The 20049-nt window shown below is 43.2% G+C and overlaps 1 protein-coding gene across 2 annotated transcripts in view; it reads right to left on the bottom strand.

Moving 5' to 3' along the window:
* The window catches only part of ARHGAP22 (Rho GTPase activating protein 22), a 117176-nt gene that overhangs the window by 23293 nt on the left and 73834 nt on the right, over positions 1-20049 (bottom strand). The window contains exon 4 of one of the 2 annotated variants that reach the window (XM_054277216.1): positions 12474-12650. In XM_054277216.1, coding sequence (XP_054133191.1) covers positions 12474-12650 — 177 coding nt within the window. The remainder of the gene's footprint in view (positions 1-12473; positions 12651-20049) is intronic. The other variant, XM_054277218.1, reaches the window with a different exon arrangement.

The following is a 20049-nucleotide window of genomic DNA, read 5'->3' as shown; positions in this document are numbered from 1 at the left end:
CTTCATTCTAAAGAAGGGGAGCCAGTGCCATCTAGTCACACTCCAGACAGTGTTAAGCTGGAAATAAAGCCAAAAGTTTACTAGCAACCTAAGGGTTAACTTTCCTTGTCATACCCTTATCTATAGCTAGGCCCTTTTGTTTGATTTCAAAGCAGAAAAAAACTCCAGCATGCCTGGAACCACATCCTTAATCTCAGAAAGATTCAAGAGATACTAAAAACATGAGCTAGCAGAGCTACAGAATTTCTTTCCTCTACTCCAACAAGCTGCCTCTGTTCTTTAAAGATTTAGGTGACTCTTTGTGGAAAAAGCAAGCCAGGAATGATGTACTGACTAAGACACAGACAGGCTCTCTGTCCTGGCCTGAACAGCTCACCCACCAGCTCCAGGCATACAAAGCCTATACATTCAGCTATGCTGTCCAGACATGCAGTGGGCAGGAAAATATATGCTCTCTGCTACATTTTTCCTCATCATAGGCTCTGAGTTCAACCAAAATAAACTAAAGACAGAGATAAAGTCAGTTTTTGAGTAGATTTTCTTCATATGGAGGACTGAGGACTCCGCAGCTGCTTAAAGTGTGAAAAGTCCAGGCACACCTACGTCAGCTGTACGTGCAGCTTATTCCACACACGTTAAAAGATGTGTGGGAAGATAATCAGGCTTACACCTGGATGCTGCTCCACAACAGCACATACACCCGCGCACGCATGTGGTGCCTCACAGACAGGCAGTTTATGGATGTAAAGATTGTGTACGTGCTTACCTGCACAGGTAAGTGCCTGCTTTTACCTTCCCACTTTCATTCTTAAGTTCCCATTTATCTGTCCCTCTCACACATGAAAGCACTGAGAAAAAATCACGGGCAGACATTCAGAAATGTGTGTGTTTCCACAGCACAAAACACACACAAATCTTTAACTTGCTTCCCCTCCCCTAGCCCACCCAAGCACAGGCTACGTGAATTACTGCAGCAGCAACAGAAAAAGGAGTTTCATGGTAGGAGCCATGTGTACTAAAAGAGATAGTCATGAACAACTAAACAATTCAATGCAAGAAAAGGGGGGGAAGAAAGGAGGCAAAAGACAACTAGGAATCAAGAAAAACTGACAACATAACTTGCCCAGTCACACAAATGAGTCTGTGGTACAACTTAGTGTCTTCTGACTCTGTTCCCAGAAAGAGCAGTGTCCATATACTAGAAGCTGATTGCTCTCATCTACATACATCCATTTAAATATTCTGTAGATATGAAATAGAAACACCTCTCCCCAGAACTATCTTCACATGCTAGCTTGGTATCCAGTAGTATTTTTGGCCATAGTCTGTGTCCTTCCCACTCCTTCCCTCTTTGAAAAGTCAGCTCCTATTTTAGATTCTTAGCCTCTGTCTAAGGCTACACTTAAATATCTGCTTTTCCTCTAGCAAAAAGAAAACCATAACAAATCTAAACTCTGGAAAATCATCTCATACCTCTGGTTCTTGTGCAGCACTCCGCTACATGACAGGCGCTGAGCTTCAAGCAGAAACCAGGCAGTGTCAGACAGCAAGAGCGGCAGAGAAAGAAAGTCCTGACTTCAGGCATCAGACACATTCTGAGTCCCAGCACTGGCAGCTTTCCATTCACCCAGCGCTACAGAGCACAGAGCAGCCGATCTGCCCTGGGAGATAATCTCGGCAGCACATCTGGTCTCAGCTCCGCAGCTCGGCATTAATTATGACTTGTGCAGAAAGCATTTGAAACATCCAATGGGCTGCAGCGCTGCGCGCGGGGAAGGGGAGAGCAGAAAGACAGGCAGGTAGGGTCTTGCCCACCCTCGCAGCAGCCGCCAATGTAAACAGCAGCTAAGTATGTGTCACAAGTTTTAACAAAGGCATCCCCCATCGGCCCTGTAATATATTCATGCTCTAATTGCTTGTCAGATCTATTCCAGATAGCTGGAAAAGCTGAGCAACAGTTGCTGTCTGCATGCCACACTTTGGATCCCTCCTGATACAGGCAATATTACTGTGCTGCAGGCAAACGGGTGCCCTGGTCTGGCCTCCCATCTGCTTTCAAAGCAACAGAAGCAGAAACCTAGTTTTGGAGGGGAACGTGTCCCCACAGTAGCCTCAGCATGCTCTGAGAGTACCCCCACAGCTCTGGGACACCCTGGAAAGTTTAATAAAGTTTAGGAAAAGACACATTCCTTGACCTGGGCAGGTTTTTCGGTGCTTACTGCCTCTGCTTTAGCTCTTTACTGAGAAGTTGCCTGAATTAATAGCTCAGCTGAATTACTGGTAGAGGAAGAGACTACAATTCCCTGCATGTGAACCAATACCCAGGCACTTCTCTTACAGGAAAACACTCACCCCGCCCAGCTCTCGCTCTCCGGGTAAGAAGCCTGTCATTAACAAAAACGCTTACCATGCAATGCCCTGTGCAGTTACACAGAGGTCAGGCCACCACTCCATTCACAAAATGCACTCGTGTGACTGCAGATCTGCAGCAGTCACCACGTAAAACCCTTGCACCAGGCTGCTGGGCAATTTTATCACCATTAGCCAAGTTAGAGAAAACTTCTCTCTTTTCAGGAAAAAAAAAAACCAAACAACAACCAAAAAAATCCTCTCTGAACCTGCTTATCTGCTTCAGCTGTTAAAAGGTCTGTGGTCACTATACAGAGCACACTCACCTGAACTTAGTGGCCCACCCCTTGCCCACTCCTGAAGAATAGAGTGCTTCTCACCATAAGTGAAGGCAGTACCAGGATCAAAAGCTTCAGTTCTTGAAGGTGGTGTGGTGGTGTGATTCTTAGAGCTCATGTACAGGGCCAGAAGCTGGGACTTTGGTGATCCTAGTGAGTTCCTTCCAACTCAAATATTCTATGACTGGCAAGATAGTAAGGTATTCTCTAGCTATTTAAGGTATACTCTGAGTAGCATGGTTCTGCACAGCTAGACGCCAGAAGGCAAGTCAATACACCAGGCAGTATTTAAAGCACACTAAAGAATATTTAGAAAGTGATGGAAATCCTTAAACCCAAGCTACAAATGAGATCCTCAGTATTCTTCACCCTTTTATTATCTATCCTCTCTTCCCTTGTGGCGAACACAACAGGCTGCAGGTTAGGGAGAGCCTGCCCACAATGCTAACTGGTGAGCACAACAAATCTGCTTTTAAACAGCTGAGATGCCACCAGAATCTCTGGCACTATTTCCTGGAATAACACCTCAAATTGTGCCACATCTGCTAATAACATTATGGAGCCTAGGACTCAGTGTTTGGGTAGAAGCACAGGAGATAGCAAATGCAGACTTTTGTTCTTCCATTCACTTCTCCGTTTCTGTTTTCCATCTCTCAGAACACAGGAACAAGGAGGCATCCAATGAAATAGAAAGTCATGCTGTTTAACATGGATATTGTTATACCCAAAGTATAATTAATCTGGGAGATTCACAGCCTCTCTGTGGCCAAGGACACAGCATGACTAAAGCATGATCAGACTTCAGCAGTACTTACAATGCTGTGAGATGATGAAGCTGATGCAAACTCTTCTCCAAAGAGCAAACACAGCTCTCTGGTGAGAGAAAAATTCTGGAGCACATGCTCGCTCTCATAAGCATCAGAAGTGAAGCAGAAAATGGCAGCTGCTTCAGTGTTGTTCCCTGCACAAGGTAACTCTGCAGCTACAGGTGTCCTCTGACAGCAACACTGTGCTACACACTCCACAAGTAGCACCTGTCTTATATGAAACTCTCAAACCTTTTAAAAACATGGATGGGGTTAAAAGTCATGACTTAGACTACAGAATATGATGAGACTGGAATAAAAATCACTATATATATATATATATATATATATATGTATACACACAATTTTTCTTCTGTGTTTTGAATTTGCACGTCACACTTGGATCCTGCTTTCTCTGTTAACCACATTTGTCAAAAATGAAATCCAAGGTTCACACATAATCACTGGACTGCAGGGGCTGCAAGATCCAGAAGTATACTTGATACTGCAATTGTAGCAATATAATCCAAAGAATTTGCCACATTGCATAGATCATGAAAACTTCCACCTGGAGATCTCCCTATACACATATGCCAAGGAGAGAATGGGTAATGGAGACTGAACTCCCTCTTCCCACACTGGTATGGAAGTTCTTTAACTGCAGAAAAGTTTAGCAGCTCTCACTTTCTAAGAAATAGCTTAGGTTTATAAAATTGTTCAGACATTACATCTCTCACAAACCTACTGCAGGGGAGCTGGAGGTGTTCTTCCCCAGTGTCATTGCAGGGAGAGAGCCCCAGCCCTGCTCTCCTGAGCTGGCAGTGCTGCAGTTATTCTCTTGCAGGTGCCAGAACAGAAGAAAGCATCCTGCCTTTACACATTACTACAAGTCTTGAGACTGGCTGGAAAGCTCACTACAGCTCACACAACCTCTGAAAATCCAGGTATGTTTCAGGCTTGGCATCTAACTCAGGTGAAATTCAATCTTGGGTCTGGTTGCAGCAGACAGGAGTGGTGAACCTGTGTGAACTCAGAGGATTTCTCCTCATCTCTGACTGTGAGCAAACTTCTTGGCTTGCACAGCTCCAGCAAGTGCCCATGGGGTGTGTGTATTTTTAGATGCTGGATTAGAGGATTAGCTAATATACAGGTACACTCAAGCAGATCTGAGGGATCTCAAATCTAGGAAATTGCTTTATTTGAACACAGAGGGCCTAGTATCAAAGTTAGAGCCATAGCCAAAGTTCCCTATTTTACAAGAAGATTGAACCTTGTGCAGACTCATTTTTTAATCCAAGTAAACTTGGGCACTTGAACATCTTTTATCTGCTGAAAACTGGCAGTAAACTGGTTACAGGTGATCAGTCATAGAGCTGAACTCAGCAGGAAAAACTTCAGCACTAATATTTTCTGTACAGAAATTTTCCCATTTCCTCCCTCTCCAAGCACTTTGGTCAGATCCTTCCCGAACCAAAATTATGTCCCCACACCCATCACCAGCTCTGTGCTGGGGTCTCAACCCTTACAGGGGAAATTAAATCTTTTGAGGGTAAACAGGCTTCTGTTTACTGACTGATAAAACGGCTCACTCTGGGTTAAAGATTTGCAAATAGCTATGCTCACCTTTCTACCACAGTAGATTCTTGTTAACCTGTGTGATGTGCCTTCCCATCTCCCTAAAATATACCAGGAAAGGAACTGACTAAGCAGCACTATAAATTACCCAGTGATGGACTGACCAGTTTGTGCTCCAAACTGAGATTGTAACTGTGCTCACAGAGAAATGATGATAAACAGACCTAAACATCACTTAACCACAGCATTCTGAACCCAGAGCCAACCCCTGTGTTTATTGCTCTATTTCTCTCTAAAGAAAGGCAAAGGCATTTAGAAAACAAAACAGAAAGAGCAGCAACAAATGCCTTTTATCAAGCAGTGATCTGGACCAATGTGCCCTGGACAACTTCTTTCTCCCCACATCCTAAGATCATATTTTACAGAATTTTTTACTTATTGACTCTTACATATGTCTCTCTATGTTTAAAAGACAGCTTCTATATGACTGTCTGAAGCTATGTCTGTAGAAAGCACTCAATCAGCAGGTCACCTTTTTCAAGTGGTGCTCTTGTTGAAGCCCCCACTGCACAGAAAAGCTTTACAAAACTTCTGGGTGTTGGTAAGTAAAAAAGAGTTATGACATAGTGTAATTGTTGCTACCAGTGTCTTATCAGTAGAGATGGATCCCAGCTGTGGGTTCAAATGAAAGGATCATGGAGTCTGAAACCTCTAGTATGGAATAAAATTACTCACCTGGATTTCTGGTCATCCTGGAACCTGGCAGGGACTGAGATCCCCATTGAGGTGAAACACATGCAAGGAGCAGGGGAGCAGGATCTGACTTCTAAAGGTAAGATCTTCAAAAGTCAGTAAGGAAAACCTTGACATGCTTTAGTTTTGATTCTAGTTTTAGACTCTTCCATCAAATATTTACACACAATACACCATCCTTGATAAGAACCACTCTGACCCTTCTCTTCTTCAGGCTAAACAATCCAAACCTCCTCAGCTTCTCTAAGCATGTTCTTGCACAATCCTTTAATCATTTTAGCGACCTCTCACTTGACTCACTCCAGTGATCCCATGTCTTCTTGTCCCAGGCAGACCAGAACTGGACAAAGAACAGAAGATGTTCAATTACTAGTGCTGAGGTGAAGGCTCACCTCGCTGAACCTGCTGGCAATGCTCCTCCTGAAGCAGCCCAGGAATTTGCTGGCCACAAGGGTGCATTGCTGGCTCACGTTCAACTTGTTCAAGAGCATCCCAGTTCTTTTCTGCAAAGCTGCTTTCCAGTCAGTCAGCTCCCCATATGTGCTGCTGCCTGTGTTCGTCATCTGTAGGTGCAGGACTTTGCATTACTCTCTGTTGAACTTCATCAGGTTCCTGTTGATTCCTTCCTTCAGCCTGTCGGGACCCCTCTAAATGTTGTCACAATCATCTGATGCACCAATCAGTCCTCCCAAGATCATCTGCAAGCTTGCTGAGGGTGTTCTCTGCCCCACTATCCAGGTCGTTACCAAAGCTGTTAAACAGTCCCGGCCCCAGCACTGCCCTTCACATCCCTTGCCAGATCCAACTCCAGATTGCTTTAGCCTTCCCAAGTCCACTCCTGCAAGCTGAGGAATTTCTCTCTATTCCTCCTCTTAGGATACCTGTCCCTGCTTCCACTTCTATGCTTCCTGTTTAGCTAATGAGCTTTGTCACAAGCATCTTGTTCAACCATGCAGACCTCTGCCACCTTTGCTCGGTTTCCTGCACAAGCAAGAGGATTCTTGAGATTGAAGGAAGTAACCCTTGAAAATCCATCAGATCTCCTGGTTCCCTCTTTTCTTCAGGATCATACCCCATGGCATTCTTCCAAACATATCCCTGTAGTCAAGGCCCATGGGAGGAATCTTTCTATGAGTCTTGCAGAATGATGCCATCAGAGTGGTTCTTTTACAGACAGTCACTGTCACCTCAGGCAAGTCCTCTGATTGCTCAATATTTCAGATCCCTCCTTAACAAAAAATGAGGACAATTGTGTTTCCCTACCTCAAGGCTGTAACAGGATGGTAAAAATATGTTGGTCATAAAGGAGTAATAGAAGCCCCAGAGATATCTGACAGAGATACATCAGAAAAAAAAAAAAAAAGAACTTAATCAAGCCTCAGAAACAGATCTTAAAACATTCTCTGTTGTATGCCAGCTCACTTTAGTTACTCCATCTTAGTTTCCACATCTACCATTTGTGTACCATTTGTGACACTTTTGCCTGGGGGCAAGGCTAACCCAGCAGCTCCTCACATCTGAGCTGACTCAGGCATCCCCTGGTCCTGGGCAGATACTGACCCCATAACCCCCATCCTGCTTCTCTTCCTCTTGCCCTGGCTGGGCCCATCTCCCAGCATCAGACAGCAGCAGGAGCAAACACTGATAAGCTGCATCAGGCGCCAGCTGTCTCAGGGCAGAGATAACAGCAGGTATCAGGCACAACAAACACCCAGTGCCACTCCCCACACACCTGGGGCAGCCTGCCCAGGGGAAGCCCACCCTGACACCTCCTGAAGGGGCTCCTCCTGACCCAACCAGGAATCCTTCTTGAGGCTGTCACCCTGTGGGACCCAGCAAACAACGGAGTAGAAATCACATCTTTGTCTTCAGACTGGGCAAATAACAGAAGCCAATTCCCTCCTCCTCTTCATTACCTCTTGGTAATGGTATTTTAGCATTTTAAATTCACTGACAAGGCTCTGAGTTTATGCTGCTCTTACTAGAAAATTCCCATCTTACAGGTGGAAAAACTAAAACTCAAGACTCCCAAAATTTAATGTCGTACCCTAGCTCCTAAATAGTTTGGCATCCTGGTGGATATGCATGTAATATCAATATCTGACCCTTCAAAACAGTCATGTTTGCTCTCATGCAGATGTTATCTCAAAGATATTTACTCATCAAAAGCAGGATCCCTAATTAGCCCTATGCAGGGTTAATCTTCCATCACCCATTAGGACATGGAGCCAGGAATTAAATTACACCTCAGACACCTTGTCCCACATCTTTCAGCTCTCCCCTAATACAAGACAATTTCACAGGGCCCTGGTTCCCAAAAAACCCCAAACTTTGCTGGCCGAAGAATAAGAATCCACACATCATGGTTTATCGATATGGGAAAGGTGTCTGGAATTAATGACAGTAGAACAGCTACCTCAGTGGACATCTCTTCAGACCCCACCAGTTTTACAGTGACTATTCCTCCTGAATTGAAAAACTATTCATGAAGCTCTGGCAACACAATTACTTTGTCACAGGGTAAAGCTCTTCATATTTGCCTAAGGGGAAACACATCCCTTCCAACTGCTTCACCTCCCCTCCATCACAAGTAACTGATGAAAGCTTGGGATGAAGAGGAGGAGAAATTAGGATAAAGTAATGGAGAAAGAAAGGGGCTGAGACATGCATTTCTGGCAGAGAAGCAAGGAATTGCTCAAGGCAAGACAGAATATGTAAACAAAAGAAAACAAACACAAACATAAATCAAGATTAATACAGAATGATTCTGTCCCCATGCTGTGCTGAGCTGTGAGAGAATTATGCCACCTGGCATTCAACTCAGGCACCAAAAAGTTTAGGTTTTGTCTCTCATGGCCAGAAATTCAGTCCTAGACAAACTCTGCTTTACAGCTGATGTAAGACAGAAATGAGGAAGGCACATGGAAAGGAACTTCTCTGCAGTGGCTGTACCTCCTCAGACTGGAAGTACAGTCCCACCACACTTGTACAGACCAAGACCTCCTCTCTCCCCCAGAGACATCAGAAACTTCCAATCCAGCCGGGGAGAGCAAGATCAAGGTCACTCTCACCCAAGGCTATGGCCACAAACCCTTTGATTTAGCACTGTGGCACTGCTGCCTGCACTTCACATTAATGAGCACTCACTGAACAGCACGACTGGAGGACACAGAGGGACTCTCCAGATAAGCTTTTGGTGGTACAAGCATGGAGCAAAATTTATCACAGAGGTATGAAGGATCATAAAAAAAACCAGTTTGAATCATCCCTGTCAGAATGTGCTCCAAAACTCACTTTTATCAAGTCACTGTGACTAACTTCTTTCTTAACGACAATCAAAATGTATGGAGTACTCTCAAATCTCAGTTTACACAATCTTCTGCTCTAAATGAGATGTACTAGACCCAGGAATTCAGGAGCCTGAAACTCAAGGAAACTTGTTAGAGATTATTTTCCCTATAAACAAGGCAGCTCTTCTTCAAAAGACTTAGGAACTCTACAATTTTATTTTAAGGCCACATTTGAAGCATTTTTCAAAGAACACATTCCATACGGCTTTTAAACCTGACTGTGTCTTTTATCAGTAATTTGTGAACCTCAGCTGCTTTGGGCAGTTTTCTGTTTTATTTTAAGAAGCCTTTGCTGTTCACCTTTAAGCACAGTTCATAAGCCCTCATCAACATAAGAAGGTACCCTCAACCATTTTTTATTTATGTTTCTTCAATACATCAGCAAAGATTAAAGTGTGGTTAAGGAACTCCTTTTATCTTGGCATAATTCATTTTTACACCACATCAACCTTCTCCAGGGCTGGATATTTGCATATTTATAATAAAGCCTGCTTTTTAACTCCTCCCTTTAGCTTAATATATTAAAAAGTGTTGATAGATAAGACTTAGCTTTCAAATAGTGGTGGTGGCAAAGCAGAGTTCAAATTATTCCATTAAAACAGAGACAGCTATGTTTATTCTCCTCCCAAATTTGAGTTAAGCTGGAATTTCACTCAGAGAAACTGTCCTGCTCTGATTACGATGGAGAAGGTGTAAGTTTGATTATCTCCCCAAACTGGCTAAAAAACATTTGGGAAAAACAGTTTGAATATCCTTACTGTTTCCCAGTCACTGGCATTCCTACGCATTCTTTCTGAAGTGCAAAGAAACTGAGGATGCAGCTCCTCAGTGGTTTCTTTAAGCCAATTTGTGTGTGGGTTGCAGGCAGAATGAAGCAGCCTGCCCCTCTCCACGCCATCGTGTATCCCCAGTGGAATTACTGGCGCTGCAGCTGCATGGTTGGAAAGGCCAAGGAATCAACCTACCTACAAACTCATCCTCCCCACCATTTATTTCCTGCCAGGTCGTTTCCTACGGCACAACTCACAGCCCCAGTGCCAGCAGAAGGCAGCGTGGTGGGACAGAGCGGCTGGGGGGCAGGAGACCCCTCCTGACAGGAGCTGGTGCTTGGCCCGCTCAGAGAAGTGGCCACAACGAAAGGATCTGCTCTTGCGGCTTGGACTGCAAAGCAGGCACGGTCAAGCTAGCTTCAGGCTAAGTATTTGAGTGTTAGGGCAGAGAGTTCAGGCCAGACTGACTGCCCACCATGTACCCATGTCCTTGGCCAGTTTTTAACCATAGACAGAGAAAAAACATTGATACACAACTGCAATTCTTTCCAACTCTGCAAACTCCAGTGCTTCCCTTCTACAGTGCTTAAGCTGGCTCTCACCAACAGCCAGAGCAGCCTTTACTGACTTTGATCAATGAACCACATCTAGTCTGCAGGATGTGAAAATAGCAACAAACTGAAGCTCCTGTATTCCCCCCTGCACTAATCTCCCCTGTGCTGCCTGGCTTCCACATTCTCATTATTTAATATTTTTTGATGCCTCATAAAGCTCCAGTTCCTGGAATCAATGTGAGAGTATGTGCTTCATTTAAAGAAAAGACCAAAATATTATTTGACTGTTGGCAGAGAAATTCAAATGTAAAGAAAATTAGCCAATTAATCAGGACAATACTAGTCCATAAAGAAACAAACAAAAAACAGCCCAGGAAATCCATCACTAACTTTATGCCATTTTCATGCTTCTGTTTTTAAAATATTATTATTTTAATTATTTATTATTTTAATACTTGAAGATATTTGTTTTGAAACTACTTCAAGAGACGGACAAAACACAAGCAAAACACAAAGCCAAATTTGCACTGATACCAGCAGTGCTGTCAATATCATGCCCTAAAGATGGCTATTGCTAGAGAGTGCACCCTTTGTCATTACTGAATTTCTCCTTTTTCCTCAGAGTATTTCTTGAATGTGCATTGCAAAGTTACAAAATACGCACCATAACATCAACTACAAACAGCTACAGAAATACCAGCTCTGAGAGTCTGAGACTTCTGATAGAGGATCTGCACTGACCTCAGTCTAAAAGACCCTTCAGTGTGGACTGGAATTCAGAAGGGAAGCAAAGGAAGCACATCCTCATGTTTGAGGAGAAACTCTGGTAGCACAGTTTTCTACTAGCAAAGAGGGCTTTTTCTGCCCACAGCACAACAGCATCACACATAACCTCAGATCAGACACAAGCTAACTTTTGTACCTACATCTTCTCTGCTAAGTGAAAGAAGGACCTTAGAAAGAACTGCACCAGTAGAGATCGTATCTCCTCCAGATAAATGAAGTGCTGCTACCAGAGAACCCAAATTTCAAGAGTCATTAAAAAAAAAAACAAACAAAACAAAACAAAAAACCCCAAACCCAGGACAAAAGTTATTAACAAACACTGGGTCTCAGTACATCAAGGTCACTTTTTTCCCCCCTAGATCCAGGAAAACTAGTAACTTCATTTCAGCAGGAGTAATTGTATTACCTAACCCTTATCTGTCACTTTTTTATCTGTACCTCTCACAAGAGGCTGACAGCGCTGTCTGCACATGATATCACTGTTTGCATGCACTCCATCAGCAGTACCCAAGCCACTTCAAAGCACAGTGTCCAGTACCAGGCCAGCAGCTGCTGTCACCAACACCAAACCCAGAGAAGAAAACATCTGTGAGTCCTTGTTCTGTGCAAAACCAGAAAAACAACTCCTACCTAGTCTACTGACTTGAGAATTCGAAGATTGTGGTAGAATATCAACAATGAAAGTCTGGATGTTTTGTTCATTTTAACTACAGGGATTGTCAACAGCTGTATTACCCTACAGGTGTTCACTCAGCCTGACCCTGTTCTTCCTCAGGCTGCATCCCCAGTGAGGCCAGTGGAAGCTTTGCCTTCTCAGCTGGGCCCTATATTAATTTAATTAAAGTTTTGCTGTTTCTCGCTGTATGGATGTTTAAGATGGGCATCTGCTTCATGGAAGAAAATTGAGATAACTGGACAGAATCCTTCATTCCCATAAGGTCCACTGAATATTTTGCTGTAAAGAATTGAATACTGACAGTAGTATGTTTGTTACTACCACCCCTTTCTGAGATAGTTATACACTGTGGATGTGCACTCCCCTTTCATTGCTGTCCATCCGCTCAAAAAAAAAAATTAAAAAATCAACCCCATCCCTTGCTTCAAAACACTTCAGACAATCAGGAGCTTATCTAGACATCTCAATGATTTTACAGTGTAACACATATCCTAGTATCACAAGAATATGCTTTACCTTGAGGCAAATGTTTTAATTTATGTGCATGTGAGCTATTTGCAATACCTCCACCAAATGGAGCCCATATAACCCGTCGGATGGCTTTCACCCAATCTTCCATTTCATTCTGGGAATTAGCCATGAGCAGGAAAGCCTCATGATTGGCAGGCATCTTTTCCCGGTCCCCTGCACCACCTGAAAGACAGAACACAAATCTCTTTTAGCATCCTGTTTAAAAGAGAGCAACCAAAGTTTAACACCGCCAAAAATCTCGGTCAAAATGATTAAATTACTACTTTAATTGAGCAGTTTTACAGACAATTCCTGCAGATGTGCTGTGGCACCCACAGAGCACAGGTTGATAGAAGATCAAAGCAGAAGTGCAAAATATGCATTTCCAGTATGGGGAACCTGGAGATGTTGTATCTACTGTGTCAGCAATAAGAAAAGTAAAAGCACAGGCCGTAAGACTCTATAGGAAAATTAAGAAATTAATTCCACATACCTGTGCTGAGGTATTGAGAGATTTTTATCCAAAAGAGGACCAAGTGGAGTGTAAAATATTTTAAAATGCTTCAAATGTAGAAGTCACAAGATCATCCACTTTCCCCAAGTCTCTGGGATATTTATAGTCTCAACACAGAGAAAGAGACCCATTCTGACTTTGGATCCAATTTAGAAGAAAGTTAAGAGCTGGGGATATGATTCTGACTCTTGCACTTGATGAAAGAATTTTAGGAGCTATTAATGTTGGTGTGCAGAAAAGCACTGACCAGAATATCAAATTCACTCAAGCTGTCACAAAAACCTGTCCCTTGTGGATACTTCAATACTCGAAACATTTTGACCCTGCTTTTCCTGTTTCATTTTTAGGTCAGCACTCACTCCAACAATTTAAATCTTCCCCTCACCCTTCATTTTATGTTCCAGAGCTGGATGCAACCTAGTGAGTGCCACATAAACACAAAAGCCTTATTAGAAGAGCCTCTATGAAAAGGCTGCTGATCCTATCCAACTGAGCAGCTGCATCCCCAGCAGCCTGGAGCTTCCCCATCACCATGGAAACTGCCTTGGCTTTGCTGTGCAGATAGCATCTGAGCCGTGTGTCACTGTCGTTGCCACGCTTTCATGGCTCTCAGCACCTCCTGGCAGGCTGAGGCTGCCAGCCTGTGCTGAGCAGCTGAGATTGCCTGCCCCTGGAATTCAGAGATAAGGGCAGAATGACGGTATGCTGTGGTTTCTGCAGAGCTGATTTAGCATACACAGAACATGTGCTTCTTAAATCCTCGCTAATCTGGGGAAAGAAGCAAGCTGGGAGCTGCCTGCAAGCCAAGGAAGTACTTTTTCTTGCTATTAATTGTTTTCTTGCCTTGACACACTCATGGAACATTTATTGATTTGCAAAGCAGAAGTGGTAAAATGAGATGCTTTGGGAAGTATTTTGTGGTTCTCCGAGAAGCAGTTCACTAAACTGGGAAACTGAGGCAGTCTTTCAGTAAAGAGGAGAAACAGCAGCCACCAGGGACTAGCTGTGCAGCTTAAGAAACAAAAGCCATGATGCTTTTTCCCCACGTGCGCCCAAATCCTCTTGGACAGTCTCCCGTTTTTTGATTTACTGAATTATTCATGTTCCTTAAGGTATATGAGAGCACAGCTCTCTAGCTCAAGGCTAGGTGCAGGCATCTGAACAGATCAATGTCCCACCATCGTCCTCTGCAGGGATGACATGCTTCATCCTCTGCATACAAAACTGCCTGTGCAGGGAACCGCAGCCTGTGGAATTCCTGTCACCGCTAAATCTTTTTTACCAGCATACTCAGCCTCCTGGTGAATGCAGAGGTTGTGAAGTCGAATTCTTGCACCTTGCCCAGCTGACCTACTGACACACCCTTTCCCATAATCAAATGTTTCATAGGAGATACAATTGAAAGGGGCTTTCCACAGCCCTCAATACACATCAGAAATGGGTTTCAGGATGTGGCATTTGGCAGAGAGGTGGCCTGAACTCAAGTTAGGCCATCATTCCTTAAAGGAATGAAACAGCCTTAAAAAGACATTTACTGTATGGGTCCCACCACCAGCAAATGACTGAGTTTGGTCAAGACTAAAATACATCTTGTTCTTAAGTTTAAAGGGATCAGCTGAGATCTTGCCCACCCAAGCCATGAAGGGCAATAAGAGACCAGAAGCTTGTCTTAGAATTGATCAAAAACTGTAATTTCAGTGGAATTAGCTGCACTAACCCATAAAAAGATTGCTATAAGAAGCACAATAGGCAGAGGATGATGATTTACTGGACTTCTGCAAAACTGGCATCAGCATCTTCCCAAGGAATTACTGTACCAGCTGACTACAACTCCCCTTCCCCTAAGATGCTACTTTGGACCAGTCAGCTGCTTTCCAAACCTTCAGAGACAGTTTTCATGCAAGCATTTAGGGGAAAAATATAAAAACATTTATACTTCTATTTGTGTCTGCAAATAGCAAAAACTGGATGGGAAAAACAGATTTCTGTACACACCAGACCTGAGATTCTGCCAAAGACTACATATAGTTCCTCTGTGTTTGGCTTTCCCCACTGTAACTTGAAATAGGAGCAAGGCCATGACCCCACAATCTGCCTGTGGGAGAGTCAGTAGTGCTAGACATGTAAGTACAAGCAAATGAAAGCAACTCCACACATGAAGGCCAGTTTAGAAATAAGAAATAAGCAGTTTGGAATTGCTTATGTTAGCATAATGTGACTGTCCAGTGGCAGAGCATGGAGACCCACCTGTAAACGTTTTTCTTTTTAGCAACATTTTACTCATATTTCTTTGTACACTCGGCTGGTTCCTTCCACTACATCCTTGAGGCATCAAGCAGAAAAATTAGGGGTTTTTAAAGGCACAGTTCAGACACATCTCTCTCTACATTGTTGTGACATTCAACAGCTTTTCAGCATTGGTAGTCACAAGAATGAGAGAAACAGCCAATTCAAACACCTAGAACTTCTTAAAAACAAACAAACAAACAAAAACCCAACAACCTCCACAAACAAACAACCCAAGGACACAATGTCACAAGAAATTTCTTTGAAGTCTAGAATTTTACCTGAAATTCACAGATGATTTCTTTTATGGGCTCAGACACAAAGCAGGATCCTATAATGGATTTCAGGTTTGAATTGGAAACACAACACTCCATCAATTCTAACACACTAGACTTTAGGAATTGTTTTAGAAAACAATTTCAAAGCTTCCTGCCCAGAACACTTGGAGACAGTATTTTAGTTTTGCCTCTCACAGCGTGATGAAGTTCATATTGAGCTACTGAATTCACCTCTTCTCTGCCACTAAGGGAGCTCCATCCCTTTCTCACTCATTTTTAATCAAGCTCCCATATGAACAGGACTGGGCCTCAGAGACAAACCCTGAGTAGCTCAGGATTGCCATGGGCAGATATTCCAGTCCTTTTGCTCAAAGCTACTTTGATCTCCAGACTAAAGACAAAATAAAACTGTCTGCAAACACAAACAGAGTGCAAGTGTGTCAAAAGATGTGGCAGGAACAGGGGGCTTAACTCTGGGGATGAAGAGTCCACTGCTTTAGCATTAGACTATGACCAGGGGACCCTGTATTCAGCTGCCTGCTGCAGCCTTGCTGTGAATGCTGGACAGAATGCACTGGATTCCATCCTTATCCACAAAGCAAGTTGGCAGCTCAATTTGCCTCTCATCCAGTGTACAGAAACCAAACAACCTGAAGAGTGAAAAAACTGAAACAAACTGAACAACCCTGTCAGCATACACAGTGCATGTAAGAGCCTAGAAGGACTAAGAGACTTGTTTGGTTGTTGCTCCCCATCAAAAGGGCTGCAGGTCCCAGCTGACTCGAATGCTTTGCTGCCCCTGTCCCAAGGTACCTTTGCCAAAGTGCTTTACCCACCCTGGTAGGTACCTTAGCCTGGGGGAGCAGTTTAGCTCCAGGCCCCAGCTGCAGTGCACAAATGCTCTCTCCTCTCCAGGACAAGACTAACTCAAGCTAGCAGAACTGCTCTCCTCTGCCCCCACTCATGGTTCCTTCATTTCATGTGGCCTGGGAGCCATGACCTGCCAATGGCAGCATTCACCTCAGAGTACTGTCTGCCTCCCAATCCTTAGATGTGATCCTCCTTTCAGCTTTCCCCCCATGCCCCACAAAAGGGAAGGTCAAGTCCAAAAACACTGAGACTAAAGCTTGCTAAAGGTGAGATGGAGTACTGCAACAGCAGCAGGGGTCACCATCTACTCTTCAAGGCCCTGTTTACTGAAAATTATTATTTGACCATCCTTAGACACCTAAGCATTCACTGGAACATGAAGAACAAAAGGTACCATTTTCTTACACTTGTCCTGCCCTATATTCCTGTTCAAAGAGCTGCAACAGACAGGCTGCATCTCTGCCTTCATACAGCCTTTTCAATGAGGAAAAGCTTGAATGTTTTTGTTTGCCTTGAACCTCATTCACTCAAGCTTAACCTTCTTAAGATCACTTGTGAAGCCAAGCCTTAGATTCCCTTTGTCCGTATGGAAAAGAAATTCAGAGGGAACAGGACTGGACTTCTGCATGGGGGATGAGACTACCCCATTGCATGTAAAAGGAGGAACTTTCATATTCTCAAGCAAAGCTGCTGTTGAGTTCTGAAGTTGGCATCTTCTTTCTTTGCTTCGGCAACTTCTCTTACTTGCACCTCCTCCCTCTGGTTTGCCTTTCACCCATTTCTTACTTCATTCCTCTTACTGATGTGCTTGAGTATTGTCCTTACATGAGAAGTTACCCACTGCAGTAGCTTGTGTAGGTGTACACAGTGCCCTGTTTGTGTTTGCAGTGTTCGTTGGGTGTTTGCAGTGTTTGTTGGGTGTTTGCAGTGTTTGTTGGGTGGTTGCAGGGCTTTGTTGGGTGTTTGCAGTGTTTGTTGGCTGTTTGCAGTGTTTGTTGGGTGTTTGCAGTGTTTGTTGGCTGTTTGCAGTGTTTGTTGGGTGTTTGCAGTGTTTGTTGGCTGTTTGCAGTGTTTGTTGGCTGTTTACAGGGCTTTGGTGTGGACGGCGGCGCTGTCAGCAGCGGTCCCAGCGGGGGCTGAGCAGCAGCTCCAGGCGGGATGGGGAGGGTGCCTGGTGGAAACACTGCCCAGCTGCCGTGTCTGCCCTCAGAGCTGCAGCACGTAGTGACAGGGAGCCTCTGGCTGCAGACAAGCAGCAACAAAGATCGTGACAAATGGTCAAAAACCAGCACTCACTGCCGAAAAGAACAACTGCCATGATTCATCTTCCCTGACCTGGTCTTGGTGATTGACTTTAAGGTGACTATCAGAATTCGGGGCTCAAAGATCACCCTGATAATGAAAGAAGGTGAAAAATGAGGAGATGGATTCTGTCAAGAATGATGGCAGCTCTGTTAGAGGGAATCTTTCTTTGCACAGCAGGGAAAAAAACCCAAAGAAAACCAATCGTGATCTTTGGATCAAGAGACGAAAGAAATATCAATGAGCAAGCAAAAGTTCATTAAGAATGCTTTGAATAGACACTTGAAACCTAATTTCATTTCTTCAGTCTTCTTACCTTTGATTCCAGCTAGTGTTGAACCTCTACCCTGAGCACTTTCCACCCCAACCAAAGGTTTCCATGAGGCTGAATGCTGGAGATAGACCCTGTCTATTACAGCTGAATCCTGGGCTAACCTGCCACCAGCATCAGTTTAAACTTTTCTGCTTTTTTTTTTTTTCCTGAATTATTATTTAATAAAAGGGGAAATTTTCTGTGAATATGAAACTCATGTGGAAATGGTCCATTTAGGCTGCCTGAGAACAGAAAAAACAGCAAGCAAAATTTGAAGTAGCCAAGGAGTAAGATAAAAACCAAGGAAAACTGGGGGTTTCCCAGGAGGGGTATGATTTGTGAGGAATTAAACAGTACAGTAAACAGTGATGTGTGCTTGCCATGATATTTTTTTTTTGTATCTGTCCATCTATCCCCACCCACCCATCTATTTATATATGGAATATATGAGTTGGAAGCTGATTTGGAGCTGAAGCATGATGGTATTTTAAAAGGCATACAAAACTAAGAAAAAAACAAGGCACAAGAATTTAGTATCATGTGGAGTGCAAATGAAAGAAACAAGCTTTGAATCAAAATACATTCACTGTGTCACAGTTCCAATGGACAACATAATCACATTTTTTTCTAAAGAAACAGACACCTTTGCAGGTGAAAGGTGCTTCATTTCCACAGTTGTGAAGGAGCTTAGAGGGATTTTGGCATTCAACATTCATTTGGTTGTGTCAATGAGAAAAAGGAAATCTTAAATACCCTTTATTGTAATGAAGAAGTTCAGCTCAAACTGACAGAATTCACATTTTCGTAGGGCAGGATTTACAAGCACGCACTAAAATCTCATTGACTTCTCAGTCAAATATTAAATTTATAATTTCCTTAAGCACTTTTTATTTCATCAAGTTCCTTGGTAGCTCCAAGCAGAATTTGATCAAATTTTCCAAGTCAAAAATCACTGCAGAGGATTTTGATGAGTCTGTAAATGGTTTTTTGATACCATATTTTAGAACTCATCCCAGAGAATAAAGTAAAAACCTGCAAACATTCTAAAGCCACTGCCATCTATTAAGCAACCCCAAAGCCCTGTGATCTCTTCTCCCCTCCCATGCCTTCTGTGGTTTCAGAAGCCATTAAACTGCTTTAAAAATGCACCAACAAAGAGATGAGACCTCAGAGCTGTGGTTTCTTATGCAAAAACATCTGACAAGATTTAACATGAACTGAGTCACTAATGAAGCTTCTCTGTACTGGTTCATGGCCTACAGAAAACCCATATAAACCTAAGGGTAGTGATCTGTGTCAGTTGTCAGTTTCAAGTGTAGGATTACTGAAAGTATATGAAAGAAATGAGATTAAACTACATCTTTGACCTGTTATACACAAAACCTGCGTCTGGTTAGCTTGACTATCCTGCCTGCAGATGTCTTTCTTGATAATGCATGTGACCTTATAACTCTAGACTTTTATCTATTAATTAAAGTGAAGAACTGCTTAAGACTACCAACCACTTCAAATAAAGCAATGCTTGGAAATAAACAGAGCCCATATTCCAGGTAGGCCAAATGCTAGGAAAGTGATGTCACACTCCAGGAACCACAGCAAGCAGGAAAAAAATGATGCAAGGTAAGAGGAAGAGAGAAAAATAACTTCAAGTACTCTTCAAGAAAAAGTAAGTAGAATTGCACACAAGCTTCACCTTGAACTTCTGCTTGTAAAACCTGCTTACATGAGTTCAGTGCTGTGTAATGATGGAGTATAATTGAGCTGATTTTTCCTTAATGTTCTTTATCTGCTCTTGTCTGAACTTCTCAAAGTTTCAATAAAAAAGGCACAGTCATTCTTAAGTTATATTTCTGGCATTAAAAACATATTTATGGTACAAGTACACCCATGCTCTCACATCTCCCTGTTTCCAGTTATTTGCAATTTTAGACAAGAGAGTACCACTGTGCTGCCTGGGATGTGCTGCTCACTGTGGACACGAGGTACAGCTCAGGGCTGAAGTGACTCACAGTGGAGGAA

This window comes from Melozone crissalis, unplaced genomic scaffold, assembly GCF_028551555.1.
Source record: "Melozone crissalis strain CALT ecotype California unplaced genomic scaffold, PUWL_Pcris_2 ptg000019l_1, whole genome shotgun sequence".
Classification (NCBI taxonomy): domain Eukaryota; kingdom Metazoa; phylum Chordata; class Aves; order Passeriformes; family Passerellidae; genus Melozone; species Melozone crissalis.
The sequence above is the reverse complement of the archived record's forward strand: the minus strand, read 5'-3'. Positions and strand labels throughout refer to the sequence as shown.